The following is a 22,632-nucleotide window of genomic DNA, read 5'->3' on the forward strand; positions in this document are numbered from 1 at the left end:
GCTGCTTTCTACAGCGGGAAAAATGCCTCCATAGTTATAATTGATCACGAAGGAGCCATCAAGGATTGCCTCACGCTAAAAGATACCACTGCCGACGAAGCCGAAACTGGTGCTCTCCTCCTGGCAATAAGGTATGGGCAGCACAAGAACCAAACCTCCCAATAGTCACAGATTCCAAAAAGGCTATGCAAAACATTATAAATGGAAGAATTCACAAGCGACTTAAAAAATTAGAGCCAAAAATGTCGAATCAATTCCACCGTATTGTCTGGACTCCAGGACACGAGGAGCTGGAGGGAACCGAGAGGGCCGACCAGGCTGCGCACGATCTTACAAAGCGCACGGCTAACAGTCCTAGCCTTCTGCAGCCCCTCCCAAGTGGCTTTGGCGAATGCCTCACTGTCCAAATAGGTTAACGAGCCCTTTTCCCCAACCCGGGCAAGAACCTCTCTGGCGCAGAAGCTCAAACGCCGAGGCAAATCCAGACGAACACTTATCCTAACAAATCCCGGCTATCCAAAATGTTCCCTCAAACACACACAGACGCATGCAATAAATGCGGAAACCCTTCCAACTTATTTCACGCAACATGGGCCTGCCCTATCATCTGGCCTCCAGGAAACAACCCCACAAATATGGTCGCGCTATGGGAGGCAGCTCTGGCCAGCTCCGATTTCGGGATTCAGAAGAACTTAATTCTTCGACCCCGGAGAGGAGCAGAAGAGTCTGCGGCCCTGGAAGGAGGGCACCACCCCTAAGACAATCGCGCCACCTCCTTTTTTCCTAATGATAAACGTTTCATCTCTCTCTCTCTCTCTCTCTCTCTCACGAATCCCAGGTAGCGGCTGGCAGAGTCTCTGGTTGCACTCTTTGTAGAGCCATGTGTGTAAATTCAAGCGATGTCGCACGTGAAATTGTTATGGGGGTCGGTCGCAGCTTTGCTTTCCAACTCCCTTCGCAGCGTGGATTGGAGCAAATTTCTTTTGTACTGGAAGTGTGCAATCTGTTTCGTAATACAGTTAAACCTCGATGTAACAAAGTCGGTAAAATTCGCAATATACTTTGTTACACTGAAATTTCGTTACATTGAAATTCGCGTTTATAACGAAGTGTTCATCCCGTTAAGCGGATCCTGAAAAAGAAAACGTGGCACGCACACACGGCCGGCGCACTGTTTCTGTTTCTATCGGAGCTTAATCGTCTACGCGGGCATCAGTGTGAACCGTATGGAGCGTTTTCTTCCCACAAAAAACGCGCCCCGGAGGATATTTGATGGGCGCTTTCGTAAGCGGTGCGTATCACGTTTTACAATAAAAATTTTGCCCACATTATCCGCTTTTTCCTCACGTGCCCCTCTCATTTGCCCCTTGAGTTGCGTTTCAGCGAGCGGTTAGAAGCGGTCGCTGGAGCTACCCGCATCGCACGGGTGGTCTCCGCGGCTGTGTCAGCGCGCCTGTGGCTTGCGGGACGCGTTTTGCGTTTTTGCGGGGACGGAGAAAACGCTCCATGTGGTTCATGCTGATGCCCGCATAGACGATTAAGCTCCGACAGAAACTGAAGCAGGGCGTCAGCCGTGTATGCGCGCCACGCAGTTTGTAGGCAAGGAGCTCGCTCACGGACTCCGTGGCACACTGCATCCGCGGCATTGGGCGGCCCGTGTCGCCGTTCGTGTTTTATTGAGACCCCGTCCACAACTCTACATCTACAACTTAAATTCCGTGCCTAGTTCTCCATGAAACTTCGTTACATTGAAATTCCAGAAAACGAGACTTCGGCACACAGAGGGTGAAAATACGTGGTGTGCATACACTTGAAGTTACGAAAAATTCCGTGATTCGTTACATCGAGGTTTAAACTCTATGCCCGTTTGGTTTGTTTCAACGTAATACTGTAACCCCTGTTTGTTAAACCATTTACTTGTCGATGCTTGTATTATACAAGGTCTCCCTGCAGCCTTTGACTTTGGAACCTCCTCGTGTATATACACACTGCTTCTGTTGTGATCAATAACACACCACGGAATCTAACCGAATGGTGGCAACAACAGCTCCACCGCGCAGGGACACAAAGGCGAGAAACTTTGGTGGGAAAACGAACTGCGGTCCCGGAAAGGCCTTCCAGCTGCCCCGCGCCCCCAGCCATGGGCGAGGCAGGCACTCCTCTCCGTCCGCGTCCACAGCTCGCTCGGCGACGGGAACATCGGCCTCGCACGGCGTACATTTGCCGTTCACGACTGCACTCGGCGCATAATGCGTCAAAACAGAGACCTTATCAGCTGCCTGTAGCGGCCTTTGCCGTGTGTCCTCTCTGTCAACATTTCGAGATATTCGTGGACCTCCGAAAACTCATTTCGATATGCACGGCGAAAAAAAAAAGTTTCGAGCTAACCGATATTTCGAGATATTTCCAGTTTTAACCGATATTTCAAGTTAACGAGGGATTACTGTATTTCTAAACGAAGCAAACTAGGCCGTTAAGAACATCTCTATGAATTCGTAAAACCTTTTGTATCAATACACGATACTTTTTAAGCACATGGGTAAGTCCCATAGGATGTGGTCAGGTTACCGTATTTACCCGATTCTAACGCGCACTTTTTTTCCGAAAAAAAAAAAAAAAAAAAATTTGGCCGAAAAATCGCATGCGCGTTAGAATCGGATACAAAACCGAAGCTGCCGAAACAGCGGAAATTCTGTCCCACCCATCGCCATCTCAAGATGGTGCCAAAGCTTTTAGCAACAATTTTTCGGACGCAGCAAGCCTAAGCACCTAGGCTTTTCTATTGGAGTTCACACAAATCATGAAAATCGTTTCACTTGCGCGCTTGATAAGAGCAATGGCAGCAGCGGCTCCCACGCGTTCAAAACGAGCAGTCGGCTGAAGCGTGCACCTCTGGAGAAGCTCGCGGGATGGGCGTGCGAGGCGTGGGCCATGATCCCATAGACCATGGTTGAAAGTTCGTTCAGAAGTGTGGCATCGCTAACGCGCTTGAAGGCACCGAGGCCAAGATGTTGTGGTCAGCGGAGAGCGACGAGGAGTGAGATGAGCGAGATTACTTCGAGAAATAAATCGCCCGTTTCTCTCGCATTCGTTTGTCTGGGTCACAAAGTCCCGTGCGCGTTACAATCGGAGGTGCAAGTTTTTTCGTTTTTTTCGCCAGGAAAAATCGGGTGCGCGTTAGAATCGGGTAAATACGGTATCCCCCTTAATTATTTCCTTTTGCCGCTTTCATATTGCTTGCAGAAGCTCTTGCGTTCACTGCCATAGATTACTGACTTCCCTAATTGTGCACCAATATCCGCCACGGTGGCCGAGTGGCTGAGGCTGCTGAGCACGAGGACACGGGTTTGATTCCCAGCCGTGGCAGTCACTTTTGTGGTGGAGGCAAAAGGCAAAAACACCCGTGTGTACAACACTTCAGCGCACGTCAAAGATCCCCAGGTGGTGAGCATTAATCCGGAGCCCTCCTCCACTACAGCGCGCCTCATCGCCTGCGCTATGCCAGCGCATTAAACCCCACAATCAATCAATAATTGTGCACCAATGCTGTTCCAAAACGGAACTGAAAGCATGATGGCTGGCTGATGCACAAGGAAAGCAGCATGGGAAGCAGCCTGATTCGCAATGTACAAAAGCTTAGGTTTTTTAAATAAGATCAGGTCACGGAGTTGAGATTATTTTAGTGCTCAGTCACTTAGGAACTGTTTATTTCAGGGAAACATCTGTAGAAGCTTCTCCAATGAGCTCTCTTCACAACTTCTGTGATGTCTACTACTATGTGCGTTTTATTGGCGCAAGGGCGTCTGAGGCCAAAGAGTGCCAAGACAATGTTTGTTCACGTTTATTGCTAAAATACCATGGCGATGATGGTGATGTACTTGATAAAAAATAGTGTATAGATGGGTGTAAAGGGCCCTTACTCTAAAACGGGAGGATGATAAAGTGAGAGGTAACAATGATGATGTTTAAGTGTGACAGTGCTGGGGGCATCATAACATGACCCTAGCTCCAGCGATGGCAGTGACGTCCCTGAAACCTGTTATGAAAACGCTCCGAACCACCCTCACTGTCATCGGGTGGCCCTGATGTCACACATGGTATGAGATGAGTGCTAAAAATCCAATGTCAGCGAGGTAGGCTAAAAGGCGTTCACTTCTGATCGGGGGTTGATCGGATAAAAACAAAGATGGGTGTAAGGTAATCGTGTAGGTGTATAGTTCGGGGAAGTGTCGTTTCCTTGCTTCAGCATGAACCTCAGCACGAGGAAAGCTCAGAGGGCATTTGCAGCGACAACAGCATCTCGGCTGAGTTGGCCACGTGGAACGGCAACGAGTTCCCTTCAGTGATGCTGAGCAGTGTGGCGGGGGAGGGGGAAATGGGGATAGGCGCTTGTTTGGGCGGGTCAGCGTTATGCGCACCATCTGGACGAGATGGGCAGGACGAATGCGGGTGTGGGCGCTGCTGCTGTGCCAGTGCCTGGAAAACGGCCGGCAGGGGCGCAAGGTCGAGGGGTTTTTTCAGTGGCTGCCGGACGCACGCTCTCATGAGTTGCTCCCTTCACCAGTTATGCACACTATGTGCACTAGAGTCCAGCTGTGTGCACGCACACACATCTCTTCGACACGCCACTCGCTCAAACACAACTTCCGAAATACACGACCCCGTCTTTTGACAGGCTTTGAAATAAATTAAAGGGACAGCTTTTCGTGTCCCCTAGCTCATGCGAAAGCCAGCGTTTGATATACTGGGGTGGCCACAGGGAGGGAATAATTTCAATTCGGCTCTGAAGCCTGAAAGGTGGCACCACGAAGCACCTTCTGCTCTACTTTTGGCGCAAGGGCGGCAGCTCAGGCCAAGAGCTTGGCTGAGGCAAAAATGCACGGATGAACAGGGTGCACAAGGGCACCAGAGGCAGCATTGGGCAAGACACACTCACGGAGCTGGCCACTCGCAGACACCTGTTGGCGTAGCAGAGTCTCCCCTCTCCCTGTTATATCATCCTGTTCGACACGGCGGCATCTCACCTTGGAATGGCAAAAGCCCCCAGGCGAAAAGGCAAAATGGCGACTGAACAGCTTTTTACAATAAGCAGCACACTTGCACTGACGTCTCGTGCCGACGCATGCGCCGCAGGGCCCGGACGTGAAGCTGCGCTTTGGGGCAAAGTTGGCGCACCACCTGCACCCCCAGCTCAAGGCACAGCTGCTAGGCAAGCTGGTGCACTGTGACTGCGGTGTTTTCTGCTCCACAAAAACTTGGCCGCCCGTGTGCGCAATTTTCCGGCAAGCCCAAACAAATACCGTGCGAAAAGAAGCATGCGAAGCGCTTGGTGCCCTGTGACGTCGGGGTGGTTTGCGAGATACCGCTTTCATGCGGGGAGGCCTATATCAGCCAGACGGGCAGATGTGTGAATGACCGGCCACGCGAGCACAGTTCTTCTCTTAGCAATAATACAGGCACATATTCACCCCAGGGCTCGTACAGGCTTCAAAAGCAACAATTCAAGGGTTTTCAAGGACTTTCAAGGACCAGAAAACACATTTTCAAGGTCCCCATCAAACATTTTATATGGGATTATTTATAATTCTTCCAACACAATGCAAGTGTTTTATTGCACAATACCTAAGCACATTAGTGCACATTTAGGTAGTTGCTAACAGGTTCGTAAATGCTTCCCCAGCTTTATTTTTTTATTTCATGGCTGGTATGTAGAGGTTTTTCTTTTTCCTTTGTGTTTGCTGAGGCTGTTGGATTTCAAAACTTAGTTAATGTTGCCTGCATCTCCTGTTTTGTCAGCAAGAGCATCAGCTAAAATTAAATCCGCAAGTGTTGCTGCAAGGCAGGATGAACAATGTACACGTCCACCAGCTGCACATAAAACCAAATGCAGATGGAACGTATGAGGCACAGCAAACATGCAAGGATCGAGCGTCCACAGACTAGATGGAAGATGCAAGATGGAGAACAGAAGCTGGCTTTCACTGGATTGTATCGTGACATGGACTGGATTGACAAGTGCCTGCTCCCAATGTTGCCTTGTAATAATGAAAATCCACGAAACTTGTAATTTCACGCAATACACGGAAACTCGGTTGTTACAATGTTTCTTTACATTTGTTAGCACCTAAAATCCACGACAAACACTTTAAATTCTTGTGAAAAGACAGGGTCACTGGTTCTCTCCAGAAAAATAAAGGGTTTTCAAGGACCATTTAAAACTTCCAGGACTTTCCAGGCCTTGAAATTGACACTTCTAAATTCAAGGGTTTTCAAGGTTTCAAAGGACTTGTGCGCACCCTGTTATCTGTGCATTGCGAAGATTGCAGACCAGTCAGTCCTTTGCAAAAATGCAGACCTTTCTTTGAGCAGATTCGAATTCTCAGCAGGAGAGAAATACAGTGGCGACGGAGCTCTTGGAAGCGTTCTATAGCATTAGGCAGAAAGGGGAGGCAAGTGCGTCAGCGATATGTCTGCGATTTTGCGTGCCACCAAGTCTGAGTTCTTGAAAACGTCCGTGTCCATCGGTTTGATGCGTTCCACTTAGTGTATCCCAGTGCGCATGCTTCCATGATAAATGTATAAATAGGACACGATGCTTTAATAAGTGTCAGTTCTTCTCGGTGCCGTTGTCCAAGTCGCGCTGTATTTTTCAATCAGCACGAACCTCAGCTCACAGTTGCTTTGACATCTTGCAGCGCTGCTTGGGAGCCCTTTAGGGGCCACTCGCACCCCTCTTCCCTCGGGTCTCTCCATCGGCTGTTTTGACCACGACGACTGTGAACGTTCCCCCATTCTGGGGGTTTCACAGGCAGGCCTCCCAATTACCACCTGCAGCTCTCAAACGAGCACCGAAACGTGCACACGTGGGCATTCTTGCTTCTTGCCACTACAGACAAACCCTGCAACAACGAGTCTGCCACGGAAAGCCGAAAAATTCGCGTTTGCGGAATTTCATTGCTGCAAGAGTGGTGCTTAAGTGACAGGAAAACCCCGCAGACAGAACAGCTGTGTCAGCCATGGGGGCACTGTGCGAGCCCTGCCTCGCAGCAACCCCCCCGCTGCACATGCCGTGGGGTCGCCTCCTCAGCAGCAAGCACGTCCGGGCGTGCACCTTCTCCTGCTCACACACTCTGCCAGGCCACAAGACTGAGCAGCGAGCACCTCTTTGTGGACGGCCACAGAGGCCACAGCCGCCACCGTCTTGCTGCGTGCACGTGTGCCATTCCCTTGCTTTCCCAGATGGTAGAGCGAGCTGCAGGCACTGTCCTCCCTTCTTCCTCTGGGCTGACTTCGGCTAGTTTCGGCTTCGAAAATGGTGGCGACCCTAGCGGCAAGGTGCTGCGGCGTGGCCCTTTCCTTTCCGCATTTATTTCTTTCCACACCGCAAGTTGTGCACCTCCTCCCGCATGCGCAACAGCTCACCAGCGCCAATATTTTTTTCTTTTTCTCGGCGCGCACGGCCGACCGGTTCGGTGCTTGCGTGAGCGAGCCGGTGTGCGAAGGGCTGCGCGGGTTGCCTAAACACCTCCACGGGCTGAAAGTTTCGTTGCGTCATAAAATACCTTCGAATGCATTCTAAACACGGCGCCGCGGAGGAAGCAGCGTCACCAGTCCTGCTCAGATCGGTGGTGCAGCAACACGGGCCGAAACAGCTCAGCCAAGTTTCTCGTCTTCTCCAAAGATGACAGGTAAGCAAATTAGCTTTGTACAAGTGATAGGGAATTCCAAACAAGCCGACCCATGGCACTCTTCTGTTTTCAAAATACTTCACGCATGTAACACGAAGTTCATAAGACATGTCAGTCCAGGGTTCGTACAGGCTTCAAAAGCAAAAATTCAAGGGTTTTCAAGGACTTTCAAGGACCAGAAAACACATTTTTAAGGTCCCCATTTAACGTTTTATCTGGGATTAATTATAACTTTTCCAACAAAATTCAAAAGTTTTTTATTGCACAATGCCTAAGCACATTAGTGCACATTTAGATAGTTGCTAACGGGTTCATAAATGCTCCCCCAGCTTTATTTTTTATTTTATGGCTGGTATTTAGAGGTTTTTCTTTTTCCTTTGTGTTTGCTGAGGCTGTTTGATTTCAAAACTTAGTTAATGTTGCCTGCATCTCCTGCTTTGGCAGCAAGAGTATCGGCTGAAATTAAATCCGCAAGTGTTGCTGCAAGGCAGGATGAGCAATGTACACGTCCACCATTTGCACGTAAAAGCAAACGTAGATGGAGCGTATGAGGTACAGCAAACATGCAATGAGCAAGCGTCCATATACCAGATGGAAGATGCAAGATAGAGAACAGAAGCTGGCTTTCACTGGATTGTGTCGTGATATGGATTGGATTGACAAGTGCCTTCTCCCAATGTTGCCTTGTAATAATGAAAATCCACGAAACTTGTAATTTCACGCAACACACTGAAACTTGATTGTTGTTTCTTTACATTTGTTAACACCTAAAATCTACGACAAACACTTTAAATTCTTGTGAAAAGACAGGGCCATTGATTCTCTCCGGAAAAATCAAGGGTTTTCAAGGACCATTTAAAAATTCCAGGACTTTCCAGGCCTTGAAATTGACACTTCTAAATTCAAGGGTTTTCAAGGATTTCAAGGACCTGTGCGAACCCTGCAGTCGTCTTGGAGTGGAAAGTAATGTGCAAATATATCCCAGCTCTGCAGGTGCGCGAAGTTTTAACAGAAGTGAACGCACCTTGGGCGCACACACTCTCGCTCGTAAGGGGAATTTGTGGCAGCATTGTCGTTTTATGATTGCCTTAGCAACTACTTGAACGTCGATTCAGGATTGCTATCAAAGTATTTGTTTGTTGCTGTTGTTTCGTGCAGCAAGTTTCAGGCTTGGTTAGGGCCCCAAGTCGAAGACTGTTTGCAACTTGGTTGGACGTTTCCTCTGGTGACTCTCCTCAGCCCCTCCAAAGTCACCATGCCGCAACTGCTCACAAAGAAGGCAAGCTGAACTACGCGCTTCTTGTCATTCACTGCGTACCCACCACCACAGCGATTGGTGGCTTGGAGGTGCTGCGCCCTGACCAATTTTTCCTGCGCCATCTTGCTTCAAAACGGATATTTGTGGCGAAACTGCTGCCAAGCATTACTCCGAAAAATTTGACATAATACCGCGGTGTTCAATGCCAGTCGATTTGCACAGGCAGCAGTGGAAGGTCAACCCGAAATGCATGCGTTGTCTCCAGCCGCCATTGCATGCGTTTCAATCATTAAAAAAAAAAAGTAGCATTGCCGACTTTGCCGTTCAATCTAAGCTGCGCGCCCGTGCCTTGTCATCTTATCGCGAGTGGGTTTGAGGTTCAATAGTTTTGAAGTTAGAATCGTCATGCCGTATCGGACAGGGTGAGATAAGAGGCGCTGCTCAGACACATGCGAGAGTGTAGCTTGGGACAACCTAGCCTATATCTGCAAGTCATGAGCTCGGTACATGCGGCTTACAATAGAGGAACGTTTTTTTTTTTGCACTTCTGCCCTCCCCCCGGGTACGTGGTTGCGCATTATTTTTGAACGTATATAGGATCCAGCAATGAGTGGTCAATAGTGCGGTGTTATTGTGTTGCGAAACAGTTTAATATCGCTGCATTTTGTTGGTGTGAACATGATTTCTCGGAAGTGTATGCAGGTTAATGGTCGAATCAACGCTTTCTGAGTTTGCGTTAACTGGCCCAAAAGGCAGGCCTTCTTGAAGCATACCTGCGCATGCTTATTTTTGAAATTATAGGTTCCCGACTATTGCCTCTCAACTGAAACGTTTTTTTTTCAACGTATAAGCAACATTCCCGTCTCGAGGCGAGCCCAAGAAATGAGTACTGCACACTGAGCGGAACTTCCAAGTTCTTTCCTTCTCCCGCCGAGGCGTGCGCGAAAGCAAATCTGTGTAGCGACTACAACTTTCGGAGTTCTTGTTTCGTAATCAATTATTGTGTACAGAAATGTGTATGCAGCACGTTTTTTTGTACTGTGCAATATTGTATGCCTAAATTTGCGTATGTCATATTTTTGCTTAGAGTCCAATAGTGTGTGCATAAAATGCATGTGCAATATATGAGTGTAGAACATGTGTTCTCATGACTTCGAATAAAAGCCGTCCTCATATGAAATTTGAATAACAGAAAAGCAAAAAGAATGTTTGTGCAACGCTGCAACTAACTAATACCGTGACAAAGACAACAATTCGACACCAGAAAATACACTATTGCCTGCATGCCTTCTTTGGTCAATTATTAAACACGCTACTGCGCACACATACCAAACTACGGGCGGCGGCCATTCCGAGGCATCGGCTGCCACTCGTCCCGCTTTCGCGCCTGGTGCCCTTCCCGAACAGCCCCTGAGCTGGCAGCGAAAGTTCGGCGAGCATCAGTTGCTGCGGCCCGCCTGCCGCGTGAAAATGACGTCACCAACCTCCTTTCTCCCCTCGCCACTCGTTGCCACGACAATGAATGCAACGTTTTTCAGACGCCACGTACCACTAGGGGAGGATTTGGCGCTGTTGACGCGACCACGGTGGGTGCTACAGAGGCCGCCCCGTGCTTGGGCGGCCTCTGATGGCTGCCTTATCTCGTAGCAATAAAAACTTCTGCTTTCAATTGAGAGCAAGCGTGCTGATAAGTGCACACACAATAAATGCTAGTGTGCTGTTCAGTAGTAGCCGGCCATAAGAGCCGTAGCCGAAACCAAAGCGAAGACGTGCTGTGAATTGCCATGCGTCGCCCCTCCCAGGTGTCGCTGCGAGGCTGCCTCCATGGCCGCCTGCTGCAGTCTTGATTGATTGTAGGGTTTCACGCGCCGACGCAACGCAGGCGATGAAGCGCGCCGTAGTGGAGGGCTCTGGATTAATTTTGACCACCTGGGGATCTTTATCGTTGCTGCAGTCTTTTGCATAAACAAATACGGCGGTGGCCATGCAAGCGTGCTGTCACAAAAGTTAACTGCGAAAAAAAAAAAAAGAAAAAGAAACGCATTTGAGCACTTTTTCTGCCCTGTCAGCCTCAACTGGGTAGACAAACTGGGCTTGCAGCGAATTTCGTTAACGCAAGATTGCTTTCCATAAACATTTCGTTGCTGCAAGATATGGAATACATGTGCATGTATGGATGTTCGCTGGGGATACGAAAGTATTTCATTGCCACGGGAATTTTGTGCTCGCAGGATTTTGTTACTGCGGGGTTTGGCTGTATCAGAAAAGCAGCCTCTGTGGCTGGGAATTGAATCTGCGTCCCTAGGCTCCACCTCATCCCTTCAGCCAGCACCTTCTGTTACTCGGTGCTTTCTTTATTCAAAATTAAATTTGACTAGCGCTGCTGGCACAAAAGGAAAATGACTGTGTGTGTCCCACATTTCTTCCTTTCGCACTGTGGGCACAGGGGAGACCTGCAAGCGATGTCTCTGTCATTTCGTCCATTGGGCGCAGCGAGTGCCGCGAATGCGGCCAGCGTGCAGAGAGAGCATGCCCCTGAGGCACCTACCGGGTGGCGGAGGGGGGCAGGGCACACAGGGTGGGCGCCAGGACGGTGGCCAGGTTGCGGGCGTCCATGCGGCTCAGGGGAGCCTCGCGCAGCCGGGCCAGCCCCGCCAGCAGGTGCCGCAGGCACGACAGCCGCGCGTCCGGCAGCAGCCGCACGCCCAGCAGCACCGCCTCCACGCCGTGCCTCCGGTGGCAGCTGCAGAGGAGGAGCAGCGTCACCCGGCAAGTCCACCACCTCCACATCACTGTCCACAGCTGCCCGCACGTAAATGGCACTGCCCCAAGCAACATCAAAAATTTCTCCCACCTCCCCTCGCGGGAACCCCTGTGTAGATGCGACGCATAGGGGGTTCCGTCGTTGTTTCCGTTAGGTTGATTCTCCCATCGAGTGAAACGTGCTGTGAACCCCCTGCCGCGGCTATGACGCAACGTGGCGCGGCTATGACGCAACACAATCCACTTTAATCCAATCCAATCCTAGTCAATCGAATCGAATCCAATGCCCCTCGCGAGAGAGTGTTCGCTATCGGAGAGGAGAGGGGGTGAGCAGCGGAGAGCGCAGCTCGCGCAGCAAGGAGAATGGGTGTGGACAGACAACAACGCCGTATGGAGGGACAAGGCGAGTGAATGAGATGCAGTCGCATCTAAAAGGGGGGCAACAAAAGCCCCGTTTACATTGACCCGACGAGGGCGCGTTGAGTCGAAATAAACAAGTTTCTTGGGCTCAACCCTCCCTCGTATAAGCGGACGGGTTGGGTCGGAGAGCCGGCACGGCGAGTCCAGTCGACTCGGTGGCCTCGTTCGTCGGGCTGAGTCGGCGGGTTGCGGGGAGCAGAATACCGTATTTGCGCAGTTCTAACGGTTAGCGCAGGTAAGTTAGCGCAGGAAAATTTGAACAAAAAAAACAAAAAAAAATAATAATAATTTGACACTGACGGTACTGCGCAGATGGAAAAGACAATACATTTTGTTGGTAGTTAGCGCTCGTGCTGTTGTCCCCTTTCTTTGTCCGTGTCTAATTTGTGCTTTCAGTTCCCATTACGGTCACAAAGTCATCATTGAAACTGACCATAAACCCCTCCTGTCCATTGCTGCGAAAAGGATTTGTGCGATGCCACCCCGCCTTCAGAGGTTCTTCTTCAGGCTTTTGAAATACGATTTCCTATTGCACTACGTACCACGAAAATATCTCATCCTGCTGACATGCTGTCTAGGACGTCACCGGCTACTCTGGACGACAGCGCCGGTGCCGCGGATGACGTGGAGGTGCACGCTGTGCAAATCCTGGGCTACTTGGTCACGGATGCTATGCACCAGAAGCTGTTGCACGAAACTGCTCGTGACTGCTACCTGAGCACGGTAATATCCAACCTGTCAAATGGTGAAAGCGTGCAGGGGAGCTGAAGCCATTTTCCTCGGAGCTTTCCCTCGTGAACGGAATACTGCTAAAGCATGCGATAGTATGCGATAAAGCATACTAAAAAGCATGCGACGTGAAGTCCTAGGGCGAATTCATGCTGGGCACCTGGGATTGCAGAAATGCAAAGAGAGGGCACGGCGTCTGGTTTTTCGGCCTGGGCTCAGCAACGACATCTCCGTGATGGTTCAGAGTTGCTCTACTTGTCGCAAGTTTTCATACAAGCAACCGAAAGAGCCATTAATGGTGCGCCCAGTGCCATTGTGCGCATGGTTTCGTGTTGGTGTGGACATTTTTTCGTTTGGGGGCAGTTCGTACATCGTAGCCCGTGCTCGTAGCACGGCTACGATGTAGAGCACAGCGTCGCTCCGTACATCGTAGCTCGTGGCGCGTAAGGTATAACTTCAGGGCGTGTTTTTTTGTGCAGACGTTTTGCGTGAGCTCGCTTCAAGCCAGTTTTTGTTTTGCGAAGCAAAGCCTCAGCCACACGAGCCATGCCAGGTTGGTGAGCATGAGTGTGGGGTCCCAGCAGTTGTGGCTACTGACGCGCTCGTACATAGGGATCCAGTCTTCCACGTCGACGTCATCCGTGCCGCTGAATTTACCGGGTTCGCGCGGGTGGGTGAGGATGTTGGTCTGGCCTGTCGTGGCCTGGCTAGGCGCGCTCATGGTGAGGGTTGTCACCGAGTGCTCCTGGCGCACTCGGTGACATGACGCACTCGGTGACGTGCCGCACGCTACGCAGCTCCATCTTCGCAGAAGGCCCTGCACCTTCACCACAAGATGCTACGAGGCGACGATGCGGCAGAGAAAAATGTATCTAAAGCATTCACACTATTTACACGAGAAAAGGCTGGGCCGCCGCTAACATCACCCTTTCCTTCCCCCCTCCCCCTCCATGAGCTGTGGGAGAACCTGATCACCAGCGACCACCTGGACGTCCAGCAACTACTGGCATCTAGGGCGTCGGTCGCCCGGTCGTCACTTGGATTCCCGGACTAGGGAACCACTCCTACTTTATAAGGCTCATTAAAGTTTCATACTACTACTACTTCAGAATGCCCCACAAAAAGACCTCGTCGTCTTCCTCTACCAACACCCGTCGCTGAACGTCCTGTTTTTGATTGTGCAGCAATCCCTCATAACTACATCGTTCCTCGTCTACTAGTTTGCCCCGTGGCAATATTCATTATCTTTTTGTGTTTGAAAAGTTCTTATTGCTTGTGTTTTCTACATTTGTAAGTTACGATTTTGTTCACATCCATTCATGTTTTGTTTGTTTGATGTATGCGAATGCTCCCCCCAAAGTAATACCCTCCAGATGCAACACGGGGATCTGAATAAATAAATACATTCTGGCAATCACAAGTGCTTTGAGCTGCCTGCTTCACTTCATGGCTGCCACATCGTGCGGGTGGTATCTGCGGTGGGGTCGGCACTGTGGCAGCCGCGTATGCACGCCACGTTTTTGCTTGCAGGAACCCATTCAGTCGGTTAATACGCCATATTAAGCGCGAGTTTCAATGTAATGAAGCGCATTACGAATTTTACTGACTTTGTTGCACTGAGGTTCGACTGCGTTACTGAGAAGAGAGGAAAGTTGTGCGTGGTGTTGTTGTTGTTGTTTGTTCGTTTATTTAATAGCCTCAAGGCTTAGTAGGTGCACGGTGTTGGTCAGAGGTTTGAATATCACATCAGTGTGGGTGGTCGTTTCTGGGCCTTTTGGAAATGGCAACAAGCAGGGAACTCTTCTCCGACCCTGATGGCCACAGAGCTCCCTGTTTGGTGCACAGCCCATGGGCCAGAGCTTGAACGGCTTCTGTCCCTCAGTCTCGAGACTTATGGCCACGGCTTGGCTGCGGGGGCTCGAGGAGGTCCGCGGGGACGGCGCTTGTACATCCCTGACAAACACGCATTTGGCCACTCCCCTTTTCCGCTGATGCTGGGAAATGAGCCCCACCCATGCCGCTGTTTCGCAGCCCCGCGCCCCTCTGCGGGCCACGCCCAGTGCCGATGGCAGCCCTCTCGGCCGCAGTGCGCAACGGCCCCACTCGCCGGTGAGGCCGTACCCGAGGCACGGCCGTACCTGAGCAGCAGCTGGAGCAGGGGGGCCGGCAGCAGGCGCTCGGGCAGCAGCTGGAGCCACTCCTTGAACAGGCCCGACACGTCGTGCACGGGGGCCGACCACAGCACCGCCGAGGCGCCGTGCAGGGAGCCGCTCGACTCCAGGGACACCTGCCGGGGGTGCCAGCGATTGGTGGCCACCGACTGCAGCTCTGTCTGACCCCATCACTCGCATGCAGTGGTAACTGGGTTCCCAGTGCCCGCACTCCTGTAGCAACAGTTGTCCAACCGTTCTCCCCATCCAACCATCTCCTCGCATGGCCGGAGCGAGTCCTTGCAAACTGAACAGAGTGGCCTTGGTGGCCCCTTCCAAGTGCTCAGGCTGGACGGTGTGCATGCCCACACTGCACACAGCAGCACCGCCCACTGCGCCCACCTCGGCAGCATGCAGCAGCCGTGCCCTGCCACTCACAGCACCACACTTTCCCCCTGATCGCAACTTGAGCACAATGAGCGCTGCCGTATCTCTCATCTCAGCTCCCCAGCCTATCTCTGGGCCCTGCTGGTGCCACCACTTTCCGACCCAGTCAAGTGTGCCGTGCTGAAGAGTGAAAAAAGGTGGGGGGGAAAACACGCGACGTGTCATCCCGTTTCTTCCTGCACAATGTCTTTCCCCACCAATGAGCACAAAACACTGTGCGGGCAGTGTTCTCCTACTGCACCCTCCAGGACCATCCCTCACGGCTGACGGACAAGGCAGAGCCCCTCACCCTCAGGCTGCACGACAGCCCGGCTGTGCGAGTGAGCACAAGTGACCTGCTGCCAGCCTGCTTGCACACAACCCAAAGCACTGCCCAGGCTGGCCTCTCCCTTCCCCCTCCGCTGCCCCAGTGCGGGGCTCGGCATCAGTGCTGACCCGCTGGGGATCTGGGACACCCCGGAAAAGCAGCCGCCGCGGCTGGGAACCGAACCCGCTCAGCTGCACAGCGCCATAACCACTGGGCCACCACGGCATGTCACGCTTTACTCTGTCCTAACCCTGTACTTTAATGGACAATTGCTCCGATCAAGCAATTCTGGTCACCAGTTTCTTGCTGTCGACGGCAATATTAAGAAGCTCAACACACGGGGGTGCAAGTGCGCCTGAGCCCTTTGGAGCAGCGAAAGGAAAGCCTCAGGACAGCGCAGGTATTTCTAGGGAAAACATTATTTTTTTGCAATTTACTATTTCTGGTAAACACAAAAAGCAAAATTCAAATGCATTTTACTCGACACTCAATACTGAACCGACCCTACTATGAACAAAACAAAAGTTTATGGTCCCGTGACTAAAGCATTACAGCTGACATAGCAATAACTACACCACACTATGCTTCAGTGCAATGACAGGTCTGGCTGTTACAACAGCCTGCATTGAAATGAGCAACCAGCCACACAGCACTGGAAACCACACAGAACATGGGCTTTTGCTTTAAGCTCAATACTGAACAGAGCATTGCATCCCAGCTTCCAAAGCAGCAATTAAGACAGGAAATTAGAGATAAGTTCTGCTTTCACTTGCCATACCTAAGCTTACTTCACACAAACAAAAAATGCACGCTTCCACCGGTGATGTCAGCGTTGACTGACAGTGGTCAGATGAGCGAGGGACATCTTCCGAAACCTCTTCCCCTGCCAGCCCCCCCCCCCTCCCTCTTCTGGAGTGCGAACGTGCACGTGTGACATGTCGTGCCCGACGCGGTCGTTCCATTTTGCGGTGCTAGCGGGCTCCCCGGTCGAAAACCGTGCCAGGAACCAGGGCAATCTCGTCCCTACCTGTTACGCGCCAGATTTCTCCGCCTAGCGTATCAGCACGAAACTTCCTGCTCCACGGCACCCACGGCGGTCACGAGGTGGCTCTGATCCGTACAGTGCCCGGTTTAACAGCGGAGCTGCGGTACGAGCCGCAAGTTCGGCGATGCAGAAAAAAGCACCGACAAAATGAGGAGCACTCACGAGCGCGTGCCTCACGGCGACCGCCGAGCGTCCCTGGCATGCTTTAACAAAATAAATAAATAAAAAAACTTCAAAGCCATTGCAAAGCACTACCGAGTATGTAATGCTTGGCATAAGGAACAGGATCGACGACATCGATGCATACGGTGATGACAGGGGTGAGACAGCTGAATCAGATTTGGGAGCAGTTTTTGGAGCAGCCAAATCTCGATTTTGGAGCAGAAGAACCTTAACCTTGATTTGGAGCAGAAGAATGACATTTATTATGTCACCTTAGGAGCCTCAAAAATGAAATTTTTGGCAACTCCAGGAAGAAAAGTTCACTTTTTTAATCGGTTTTGAACGTGCATAACACTAAAACAGCATTTCAATAAAGTTTTTTTCCACTACACTACCTTCACGAACCATTTTTGAATTCTTAGGCTGATGCATAGATAGTGTCGAGTGCCCTTGGAAATATTGAATTGAAAAAGTAAGCAATCGTAAGGCATTTTTGTTATCATGTGAACGCCAAAATTATCATTTTTGCAATCCCAGACTCGGCTCAACACACGCGCAGAGTCACAGCAAAAGTTGAGCAAATCGAGGTGACAGTCGTGCCATCACGCCGTTCATAAGCTCGCTGTCAAAGGCAGCAATACCTCAGCGTTTTATTACAGCACCGCAATGAGTCCGAAATTTCACTTCCAGCACGCACCGCGCCTCACACTCAAGGCCGAAACACGGCGAATTCGCGGGTACCACGTTTTGATGGACTCCCGTCTTTCGAGTCGCGCAACTTCCCGGAGCAGATCGAAAGACTAAATGTAAAAACCCAGCCACCCCCGTAACCAAAAGCACGGTAGAAATTGGCGAAGAGCGCTCTGCCTGAACCACGAGCAACTGCTTCGCCCGGCGGCCATGTTTCCCAGTCTTTCCGTAGCATCGGAGGCGATGTCCGAAGAAACGGCGCTCGCTCCAAAAACTGCCGTTTTTCCATCAACTTGCACAACTAATTTGTCACCTCAGTGCACATAAGTATTTTTTCTACAGGATTTTTTTGCAATGGTTTTCGATTGGAAAACTTGAAAAACTCGGAAAATATAACACGGGCAACCCGACATTGCTAGCTTCGAAAAAACTATATTGGGACAATTTTACGCCGTTTTTTATTGAGTGATCTATCAATTCTTTCTTTACAAGCAGCATCACCTTTGAGGTGCTGGAAAATTATGCAGCCAGTAAGCATTTTTCCCCACTGAAACTGACGGGATCGTTAAAATCCTTGGCTGTTGGACTGTTTTGGAGCAGTTTGGCGCAATTATTGCAATTTTCAAGCTTTTGGAGCAGCCTGGCGCAAGAAAACAAATTTGTATCAAAACTGCGCAATATGCGCAGCTGTCTCACCCCTGCGATGACTACTACTAGAACAGTGCAAAGCAATGACGTAAACAGACCATGTTTCAAACATGTACCAATGCGTCCTTCAGTGCTCACGCGTAAAGACATCTTGCAGCTTCGCTATGGCTCAAGCCTTGCGCGACATAGTGCAAGCTTCGCCAGCTGGTCTGGTGGAGCATGACTTGGCGTCCACCCCTTGCCGCACAGAAGACGGCGGCCTCTTTGATGCATGTGACGACTGTGCAAATGCGTGCTGCCCCTCCCCGCCAGCCCCCTCACCTTGAGGAGGCGCTGCCTGGCCAGGGAGCCCGACTTGCGCAGGATCCCCTCGGTGGAAGCGTGCGACACCAGCACTCGCACGCTCTCGTCCAGGAACCTGCAGGGATGGAACAACGGCCCCTGCCAACTCATCCCCTTCAAGCACAAGGATGTCAAGGACAACTCCTGCAAAGCGCTGCACACCCTTCAGCAGGATGCACCCAACGTCCTTTTACAGGGTGCTTCCTGGTGTTTTCACAATGCAGTGCACAACAAGTGCATTGCACAAGTCGTCCCGCCCTGGCCACGACCAGGCCTACATGGTGGCAGCTGACGCAGGGCCGGGGACCAGGAGTGGCTCTCAGCGAATGGGCCCTGGCCCTTGCACACTTGGAAACGGACGCAACCCGACCATTTCTTGCCACAGTGCGCGCCCAATGAGCCCGGCCCACCACTGCTCAGCAACCACAGCGGGCCTTGGCCCAGCCAGTCCCCCTGCACTCACCAGGGCACGGTCACGCCCTCCACCAGGTGCGAGGCCTGCTGCGGCTGCTCCTCCGGCTCCACCCCAAACAGCAGCCAGCCCCCGCTCGGGGGCCCCACCTGCACGGGGGAGGGGGGACACGCATCAGCCCCGTTACCAGGACGAGGCTAAAGTTTTGCCCTCACATGGCCAGGAGTGGTGCACTGTGGGCTGCACACCAGCATGCAAACGGCACCACAGTTGCCGAGGGTGGCCTGCCACTGGACAGGCAAGGTCCGGCCACCGTTCTCCTCAGCGCCCCTCCCATTACGCGCTCCAAGTTTGCTGCCGCTGCTACGAAGACACGGCAGCCTTTATAATGGGCCACGCTTGTCTTGGCGGCCCCTTTAATGTGCACACGCCCACTCTTGGGCAGCCACTGCAAGCGGCCAACCGTAACGTCTGTAAGCTGCAATCCCACGTTTCCTAGACCAGCAGCCCACTGCGCACTTCCACGGTTCACATCTGCCGCTAGCCTTCCTCTGCAAATCCCCTGCACCTTCCCAGGCTTGGATCTACGTACGTGTACAAACCCAAACACGGCCCCTGTTCTGAGCTGTGGAAACAAAACACCGCAGCCTTCAGCACAAGTCTGTACCCGCACTCGGAAATGCGCGACAGCCTAGGCTACCTCCACAAACCCCCGCTGGGACGACACTTGCACACACATGCAATCCCATAAGAAAAGAGAGAAATTCTGATCCACACATCGCCTGGTGTGTCCAGGACGCCCAACCCCTGCCACTACGGTTCCGTAAACAATCGGTGCCTGGCCTGCACGACAGCCACCAGCCATTCAGGGCAGAAAGAGTGCTGTGCAGCACCTGCCCCAGCCACTAGCAAAGCACAGAGGTCAAACATGAGCATCAGCCAATGTTATGGCAGACTTAAGCACACAAGAGCAGGGGCAGTATTCTCGAGTTTTGTCCCTTTTGAGTCTCTTTCAAAAGTGTCCTTTTTAGCGAGCCCTGATTGGCTAAAAGCAAACAACCGGAAGTGACATAACGCAAGCGCAACAAACCTACTGCCAACGTCCACTGCTTAACCGGAAGACGTCACGATGGAAGGGACTCAAAAGGGACAGTTACGAGAATACCGCAGAGCAGTGTCAGTGCGGCTTGGTGAAACATCCAGTGAGAGAAGGAAACTTCAGAACATGAACCGGTTGAAAGTCTTTGTTTCTTAAACTGCAAAGGTCAAAACTGTCGGCAACAACCGTCGCCACCTGCAAGACAGGGGTCAGTGCTGCAGCACTGCGCACGCGAAGGAGACTGTGGATGCTTCCACATTTCGGGGGCAAGGTTCCTTCACCACAACCACGTTTGTCTCTTCGGAATGGCTGTTTGGCACCAGCGTTCAGCATCCCTAGCGCCAAGTTTCGGCTCGCATGCACAAGCATGCCAAGTGGCGAGGACTCGCATGTGGCCAATGCCAATGCGGCAGTTTTCGGAGAGTAGTTGTCCGCAAGGTTATTTATGCACTAGCTCTCTTCATTTTCACAGCCCTCAAACAAGAACAAGACCCAAGCTGCCTGGTCAAGGAAAAAAAAGCAATGGCTCCTGCTCTCGCTGGCGGCGGCTATCAGTAGGCTGCACTGCATGTCCCGACAGCCAGTCATTTGTGCGCTGTTAACAGTCTCTGGGGTGGAACAGGGTACATGGGTTTGGGAGCAGCCACAAACGCCATTCACTGGCCACGCTGCTCTGCCAGCCCCCCACCATACAAGTTTAGTTTATCTATCCACTGTACAGGCGTGCTACCGTGCACTGGAACTTACCTACTCCAAACCAGGAATGCAGTTCTTGTACGATATCTGGAAATTTACAATAAATTGCACATGCAGAGTCAAAGGCGATGAGATAACCGGCTTCACTTTGTGTCAAGCGAACTCAGGGCAGCATTCAGTAAAGCAAGGCGTTTGGTTGCAGCTTTTCTACCGCGATGCAGAACACAGCCTCGTCTTGGCCCGTCACAGGGTTGCGAGAGTAGACGGACGTACGCAGTAGACTACGTAACGAGAGCGTCTTCGAAGGCATGTGTATTGCTGAATAACCAGCCGAGGGCAAAGCGTCCAAGACCCTGTTTGTTCAATACACTTGCCTGAAATGGTCGAGTAAATTGAGGTTCGCCTCCAATAGACCACAATTTTTCGTGCGAACATCCGCTTGCGATGTGACACAAGGACTCACTTGTGGTCATTCCCCACGGATTGAGGCGCAGCGGTCGGCACTGGCAAACAAAACCGGGCACATGCGACAAAAATAAATCCAAACTGAAGGCGGAGAAGACGCGCGGTGCCTGCGGCCTTATAGCTCAGCAAAAGCCGACTTCCATACCCGCTCATAGTCTTGATGAAAGCAAAACCAAACCATAACCACACTGAAATCGCAGAACACGTTGTTTCAGCCAAATTTTTCGGGCACAGGCCATCACGGCGGTCATCTTGCGGCACATGTCGGGCTTTGTGGCGCAGGACGGCGACTGTGGCGCTCAATGGCGCAGCTGTTCCACCCCTGCGGTCTTGACCACTTTACAGCGGCGTCACTACGAGGTCACTGTCCAACACCGCCCCATTACAAAGGGGAAGCCACTAAACATCGTCACCTTTTCGGTTTCTTCGTGCTCGGACAAATCCGCATCATCCAGAATCAATTAATTTGCAGCGTCCTGCACTTAAGCTTTTTCGATAAACAGCACCGGCGTAAACGGCCAACTCAGGCCGCGCACCCTGCCGATCACAGCGAGGCTCAGCACACGCCAAACAAAACTTTCAGATTGGTTCCGCTAAAGGCCTGGTCGTTTCACCCCCACGCAAACGGGCATCGATGAATGAGGCCGCGAGAACACGTACGCTCGAAGCCGCTGCCTCGCAGGTCGAGCTACCTTTCGTTGCCGCCATCGCCCGATTCAAACGCAGGTGTTTGAACTGAAAACTTGGTTGTGTTCAAACGCAGATATCGAGGGCTATCTTGACATGGCGTTTCATAGCGCGGCATTGCAACGCGTCCGAAGTGCAAAGCGGGGAGACAAGGGTCGCCCACCTGTCTCGGAGTGGCGGGCGTCGTCTTGACGGTGGGCACGCGCAGTCCCATTCGGCGAAGTTCGGTGGCCGCCAGTTGCCTCTCCGCGGCTGCAGCGGCGTCCTGGGCGCGGGCTGCGGCCCGCGTCTGCCGAGGAGACATGCCTGGCTCCTCTCACGGATTTAAGACGTGTACGCACGCGCGTTTGGATCCAGTTGCACAGGCAAGCAAGCAGGTAGGCTCCAGCTCCCTACCGACGCCCAGACGGTTACAAAGCGGACATGTCAAATTTCGTGCCACGATTTGAACTGCCATTGCGCCATTGCTGCCATCTACAACGACAAAATTTTGTTTTTCGCAAAATGTTTTTTTTTTTCAAATTTTATTATTTTTATTGTATACAAAAGTTTGTTTGTTTTTGTTTATTTAAGCATTTTTTGTAGAATGTTCTTCATGCCTGACCGCAACCATGTGGTGTTGAC

General features: G+C 51.5%; 1 protein-coding gene across 1 annotated transcript in view; it reads right to left on the reverse strand.

The window, feature by feature from the left end:
• LOC144141314 (uncharacterized) overlaps positions 1-22,619 on the reverse strand; it is a 60,776-nt gene extending 38,157 nt beyond the window's left edge. Inside the window, exons 1-5 of the mRNA XM_077672888.1 lie at positions 22,172-22,619; positions 19,113-19,210; positions 18,629-18,725; positions 14,997-15,145; positions 11,495-11,689 (exon numbers count right to left, since the gene is read on the reverse strand). Coding sequence (XP_077529014.1) covers positions 11,495-11,689; positions 14,997-15,145; positions 18,629-18,725; positions 19,113-19,210; positions 22,172-22,312 — 680 coding nt within the window. The 5' untranslated portion in view covers positions 22,313-22,619. The remainder of the gene's footprint in view (positions 1-11,494; positions 11,690-14,996; positions 15,146-18,628; positions 18,726-19,112; positions 19,211-22,171) is intronic.
• Positions 22,620-22,632: the final 13 nt, after the last annotated feature.

This window comes from Haemaphysalis longicornis, unplaced genomic scaffold (assembly GCF_048455015.1).
Source record: "Haemaphysalis longicornis isolate Haplotype H1 unplaced genomic scaffold, Haemaphysalis longicornis Haplotype H1 scaffold_6, whole genome shotgun sequence".
NCBI classification, from domain to species: domain Eukaryota; kingdom Metazoa; phylum Arthropoda; class Arachnida; order Ixodida; family Ixodidae; genus Haemaphysalis; species Haemaphysalis longicornis.